At 38.5% G+C, this 6,758-nt stretch overlaps 1 protein-coding gene across 1 annotated transcript in view; it reads right to left on the bottom strand.

Annotated features, from left to right (window-relative positions):
- The window catches only part of USP34 (ubiquitin specific peptidase 34), a 237,910-nt gene that overhangs the window by 64,249 nt on the left and 166,903 nt on the right, over positions 1 to 6,758 (bottom strand). The window contains exons 45-47 of the mRNA XM_019516623.1: positions 5,422 to 5,516; positions 3,892 to 4,064; positions 2,980 to 3,133 (exon numbers count right to left, since the gene is read on the bottom strand). Coding sequence (XP_019372168.1) covers positions 2,980 to 3,133; positions 3,892 to 4,064; positions 5,422 to 5,516 — 422 coding nt within the window. The remainder of the gene's footprint in view (positions 1 to 2,979; positions 3,134 to 3,891; positions 4,065 to 5,421; positions 5,517 to 6,758) is intronic.

Below are 6,758 nucleotides of genomic sequence, written 5' to 3'. Positions count from 1 at the left end.
TGTCCCTTAAATCTAATGAGGAGTCTTTTGAGTCTAAAAAAAGTTAAGAACCACTGGTCTAGGGCTTCTCTTACTTGCTCTCTTGCCAGTTCAGAATGTATTGAGAGAATGGCCTTGAACTGTTCTATTTAACAATGCTACAGAAAGCAAAATAGCTAGTAATGAACCATTCTGAAGCTAGGCTTATGATAATACAGACATGTTTCTGACCAGTACTGCTGGATTCAGGTACCTATTGCCAAAAGAAAGGAGGAAAATAAAAAAAAGGAATTTCATAGAAAGCAGATACATGATTGAGATTCTCAAACACTTAAGACAAACATGATTGAGATTCTCAAACACTTAAGACAAAGGTCTTCAGATAAATATGCTCAGCACTGGACTAGTAGATGTTCAGATCTGGGTATTAATTAACAAAATATTCTTGCTTTGCTGTCGAAGGTACATACGATGGACAATGTCAACCATACATTGAAGAAGCTAACCTTAGATGAGTTACAGATCAACATTAACACTATGAAATGCACCAGAAAGTAAATAGCTGAATTCATGGAAAACAGGTACTTAAAATCACAAAGCAATGAGATCTTCACAAGCATTTCAAATGTAGTTTATGAAAAGCTAATTAAAATATGCATTTGATATACAGATAATACAACTGCTACAAAAAGAATTTTGGCCAATGACCTATCATGCATTGTGCCTCTTTTTTTTTTTTTTTCAACCAAGTAGTTTGTTACCTTTGAAAGCTCATGCTTCTCTGAACCAGTTAGTATCTAAGGTGCTGGCCTGCCCCCCTGTTGCTCCCCCAAAAAACCAGCAACCATATATCACACATCCAGAAGCCTAAGGCTACTGATAGACATTCAATTGAAGACGCAATGGGATCCAATCCACAACCTCAAAAATCACAGGTGTATAGCAGGTGGTGCTACTGTAGGATCAAATATCAGATCCCAAATTGTGCCCTACTGCCAATGTGGGGGAATCCAGGGTCATGATGTGCCCCCCTTATTCATAGGAGTCATAATCATAAGTCATTTTCTTTCAAATTCACTTTTAAAACCTTAAATAATCAAATAAAATATTCATCAAATCATGATTCCCCCTACCAGTAGGTAGCAATATGGATTCCTGGTGTGCCCATGGGCTCTGTTTGCCACTCAGCTGATCAGCACTCCCAGCTTGGAAGCATACCAGAAATCCACTTATCAGTGTGGGTCACACGTTCAATTTAAGGAGCAACAGAAACCAACCACAAATGTATTACGCACATTTTGTGTAATAACTTTGGGGCTTATTTTGCTTAATTGTACAATTAATTACATTGATGGGTGGCCTCTGCTAGGGGTCCAAGTAACTTACAAAAAGTTATTTTACACTGAATGGCTAAGAATGTATTTAGAGTGAAATATTCATTTGCTTCAAAAGGTGAGCAGAAGCTGTAAGGAGACACGTGATTTGTGTCTGCAACATGCATGTCTTGCACATCTCACAATAATTACAGCTGCACTGTACAAAGTTATGTGCTGACAGTTAAGGTTTTTATGACCAATGTCTGTAATACCATATGCTGAACAAAATAAGTATTTTCACCAAATACCCACAGCATATGTTCTACTGTACTCAGGTATAGCAAAGCCAATGATGTTTAGATATTTACCATAACACAAGTGTGGTGGCCAGTAGGGGGCGCTCCTGCACTGAGCCACCTGCCTCTCTGTGCCCAACTGAAAACCAAGCCTTGAGTGCCTCCCTTGGAGCACCTATGTCTGGCCGACCCTGTTCCTGGAGCACACCCACAAGTTGAGGTAACTGCTACCACTACCCAGGGTCTGGTCTTTGTCCGGGCTCTGTACCCGCCGGGGTACACAGGCCTTGTAGACCTTGAGGGTGCTTAACCCACTGTGAGATCTTGGGGTGTTTTCCTTTAGCCTGAAGCATAAAAAGTAGCCTCCCTTAGTCAGCCAAGCAAAGGAAGGAAAAAAGCTTGCCCAATCCCTCTCAAACATTTATTGCCAGGCTTGCTATGATAGATAGTTTTATTGATTGGGGAGGGAGGGCATAGGGAAAGAATACAAACCAAAAGGAATTTTGAAAGAAAACAGCCTTGAGCAAAACAGTATAAGGGGCTTGTTGGCTGCCCTTTCAATACGCATCTAGAACACTTACGTCTAAGTTACTGGCTACAAGTCAGATATGTTACTCACAGCAGCATCCAGAGGATTCTACATGTACACAGGTTCAGCCTCATTCAGTGACCAGAAGATCTCTCTCCCAAGATGGAGGGACCTTATTTATAACCTTTCTGACCTCACCACCTGGACCCAACCAACATCAGGTATTTTCTGAGCCTCACTCACTAATGTTGAGCAGTGAATTTGAGTAACATCATCCCTCACCTTGAGGAGGGACAGCTCTCTTAGGACAGCCCTCTCAGGTCAAAGGCAGGAAGTTTCACAGTAGCCTGGCCACAGGGAGAGGGAATTTCCCCCTCCCAAGGGAATCCCCTTGGCAACCAGGAGGTTGCCTAGCAACTGGGTTGATAGACACATGGGCAGAGAGAGAAAGAAGGGGAGAACAGACAACCGAAAAAGAGAGGGGGCTGGGATGGAGTTCTTTCACACCCTAGTGTACTTAGGTATAGCAAAGCCAATGATTTTTCAGATATTTAACATAACACAAGAAATTTAGGTAATGAATTTCACTAACCTGAAAATGTCTATAATCTGAGAGAGAAAGTAAAACAGATTCTAGGTAGCTAGTTTTAAATGCTCATAATTTCTAAGGGCCCACCAAATCCAGGACAGAATATAAATTTGTCTGCTGAATAAGGATAAACTGGTAAAAAAAAAAAAAAAAGGAACATTCGTAAGAACTGAACAAGACATTCCAAGGAGCAGAGTTGAAATGTCTTACTAAGCATTCACAAAATGAAAAATGAACTGAAAATGAGAACTTTAAACTCTCATAACTCACCACTTGTTGTTTTTGTAAGCATGGGGATTGACTATATCTCTGATAAAACTGTAGTAGTGTCCACCATCTGCTGTTCCTGTATGAACTGTCACTCCTATCAAGTCATACTCATAACTCTCAGTTTCTTTCAAATATTCGCTGTCCTCCTTAAAACCTTAAATAAACAAAATATTCAGCAAATCGTTCCTTCAGCATCCAGAAAACTGGCATTAATTTAAATGATTCACAGTACTGAAATGTCCTCCTGAAAATGCAAACAAACCCATGTATTTCTGGCAAGCAATGGCAGCCAGAAAGCCCACACTGAATAGCTGAAAGATGGGTCCCTGCTTTGGTAGGGAAGTTAGAGTGTGCATGTCAGCCTGCTGCTAACCAGAAGACAGGCACACATACTAATGCCACTGTGGCTTATTTATGCTCCTATGTGGAGGACAAAGTTAACTCAGCTCCCACTTTATTGTGAAAGCATAAGAGAAACCAATAATAACTATAGCTAGAGTATTCTCTACTCTACAGTGAACTGGATTATTGTGTTAAAGTTGGTATTAAACCCAGCTGATTATAAATTTATTTGTAAACAAAGCAAAAGACAGAATATATTGACTTTTAACTTCTTAAAAAATATCACTGAATGGGATGGATATACCTTGCAGTGTATACATGAAGAAAAAGATGAAGTTCATGGTGCATTCCTATAAAAGCTGTGTTTTGAATTCGCTATTAGGACTTTTGTATATTACTAAGAAACATTATTTTCTAGGATTTTTATGGCTTAAAATAGATAGGTTACATTATCTGCCTTGACAATCACCTGTCAATACCATTTAACCGATAAGCTTTTACACTGAGACACAAAGGTTTTCAAAAGTCTGAATTTTCAGTACTGCTTAGTGGCAAACAAAATCCAACTACCTTCTTTTCTATCGTTTTTTCCCATGAGAAAATCTTCCGTGTAAGGTGTCATATCCAAACGTAAAGGGAAAGAAAAGTGTGTGTTGACTTTCTCTTTCATCATGGTGACCATGTTAAAGGTGTATCTCATGGTATTGAAACTTAAGATGCGAGGCAATTTCTTAAAACATGCTCTAAAAAGAAAAGAAATAAAAAAATTAAAACTGGACTGCTTATAAAGCATTTGCACAAAGCGTCTCATAACTTTGTTCATTTCCAGTACATTTACAAATATTAAAACCCCCTCTATAGTTAAAAATAATAATCAGCAACCACAATACCTCAGACAGTACCAGCCAAGGTTGTTTTGTATTGATTTTTTAAAATTAATTTTGTTAGCTAGATGACACGTAACAGGATTTACATGACAATACTGCATAAAAGAATAAGTCAAGACAGTCAGTAGTACAGTAATCATAAAGCGGTACTCCCTATAGTAACAATTACATAACAACTTCTAAAAATAATATTTAACCTTATTTTTACATCCTCATAACTTTTAATGAATTCTGTTTACTGAGTGAAAGTTACTTATTTGGTCCCAGTCCAAATGTTAGGTTTAAACAAAATCCTGCCAGTTGTTTTGAATTAGGAAGATTTTTTTTTAAATTTTAAGGTTATTTTATTTTCATGTCATGAAACTCAGTAACCTCTTTTAGAGTTGGAAATTACCATACTCATTACAGTGCTAAATTACCACCAGAATCCATATTACTGCATACATTTAAAAAAAAACAAAAACTCCTCTCTCTCAGGCTCTTATACAATTTATAAGATTTCAGACAGGGAATATTTCTTCTGTACCACTTATAAGTGCAAGAAACAAGCATAAGAATTCCAATCTCTGACAATGAAATCTTTAAAAATAAAATAAGAAAAAGACCAAAAAAAGTTAATGTTAATAAAAAAGAAAGGATAAGAAAAAGATAATAGATAAAATGTTAATACATGAAGAGGTTCTATTAACTGTTGGTTAATTTTCAAGGCAGTTCATTTACAATATAAGGTAATAAAATATGAATCAAACTTCCAAGGAAGTTACTTCATCAAAAACATGTATGTTAATGGACTTCAAGAGCTGCTTAGGTATGTTCCTGAAAAAGGAAGGGTTTGAAGATGATAAAAAGAACCAAAAAGGTGAGGTTACTGTTTAAAAATTGCAGGCATCTTGGAACATATGCTCTTTTCCTAAAAGATTTTATGTTCCATCTTTGTAAGACTCAGTCTTTTCAGACTGTACAATCTTTGGGACAGTAATCACATCTTCATATACCTGTGTAGCCCTTAACTCAATGGGATTTTGAACCTGTTCAGGATCTCTAGTACAGCTTTAATTCAAATACTAAAACATATTAATTAATTTATATAAATAAATACATAATTTATATTTTTTGGATTACTATCATCTTCTAATAAAAACTCTTAACAGAAATTAATGAAAATTATAAGCAAAAAGAAATACTAGGAATGCTTAGTTCTTTAAAATTATACCTTTTTTCTGCGCGCACTTTCTTTCCACAATGAGAGCATGTATACATGTTGTCACCCTCCAAGGTATCTTTAATAGTTACTTCATCAAGTGACTCCTAATTTTATAAAAGAACAGAAAAAGACAACAGCAATAAAACCATCCGCAGCTTATGCCATGTATTAGATATTTAAATCAGGTACTTGCATGCTGCATATTACTGTAATATAAGCATCTCGCAATTTTTCATATGTTTACCCCCATAATACTCATATGAGGCAGGATATTACTATTATACTTCCATCTGGCCAGGGACAACCTGCAAATGGACACCCAAAATGCAGGGGAACATACAATTTTAACTTTCCAATGACAAGAGATGGATTTGCTCCTGATATGAAGACTGGATATTATCCTGAGAAAAGGAAGGTCAGCAAGCTGGTAATGGAGAAATTAATGTGAATTTACATTTGCTGCTCCAGCAGCTACAAGTAATCAAATCAGCAGTGCCCTGAGGGCACTGGTGGTATCTTAGGCCTCTGGCAGACACTACACTTAGGACACAATTGCACCTGTTATTTGCATCTTAGAGTAGTTACCCGACCACACATTCAAGGAATTAAAGGTGCCACAAAAAACAGTCACAATAATATTGCACAAAAAATGTGTAATTGTTATAGCTGGTTTCCAACATGCCTTATACTGAATGCCTGGTAAGCCAAGACCGCACGGGGGTCTCCAACTAGCTCTGCTGCAGTCCCAGCTGACAATCAGCTGATCCTTGGCAGGATCAGAATCCCATCAGGGCTCCATCCAGCCAACAACCTACTGATCCTTGGCAGGATTGGGACCACACCTGAGGTTCAGTTTACTGTCAGCTGACAGGGACTGCCCTGAGATTCTAGCCCCGATGCAGTCCCAATCCTGTGGATGATCTGCTGATCCTCAGCTGGTTCCAGGAACTACATGTTTGCCAGTTTGAGCCCCAGTGTTGATCAAGAGCCAGCTGACAATCAGCTGATTGTCAGGCACCCAGCTTTCAATGTGCCATGCAGGGAAGTGCAAGATCATGATATCGGGCTCCCCCTGTACTGGTATGGGCCACGTACAGGTAGTATGGCAGAAGGCATGATTGTTGGGATTGGGGATCAGATCCCAATAATGTCTCAGAGTTTCATAGTTTCTAGGGTCGGAAGGGACCTGAGAAGATCATCTAGTCCGACTCCCTGCCACAGCAGGAAAGACTACTGGGGTCAAACGACCCCAGCAAGGTGTTCATCTAACCTCTTCTTAAAAACCCCCAGGGTAGGAGCCTGCACCACCTCTCTTGGAAGTTGGTTCCAGACCCTAGCCGCCCTGA

The sequence above is a fragment of the Gavialis gangeticus genome, unplaced genomic scaffold (genome assembly GCF_001723915.1).
Source record: "Gavialis gangeticus isolate Ggan-Ray unplaced genomic scaffold, GavGan_comp1, whole genome shotgun sequence".
Lineage (NCBI taxonomy): Eukaryota > Metazoa > Chordata > Crocodylia > Gavialidae > Gavialis > Gavialis gangeticus.
Note: the sequence above shows the minus strand (reverse complement) of the source record. Positions and strands in the feature narration are given on the sequence as shown.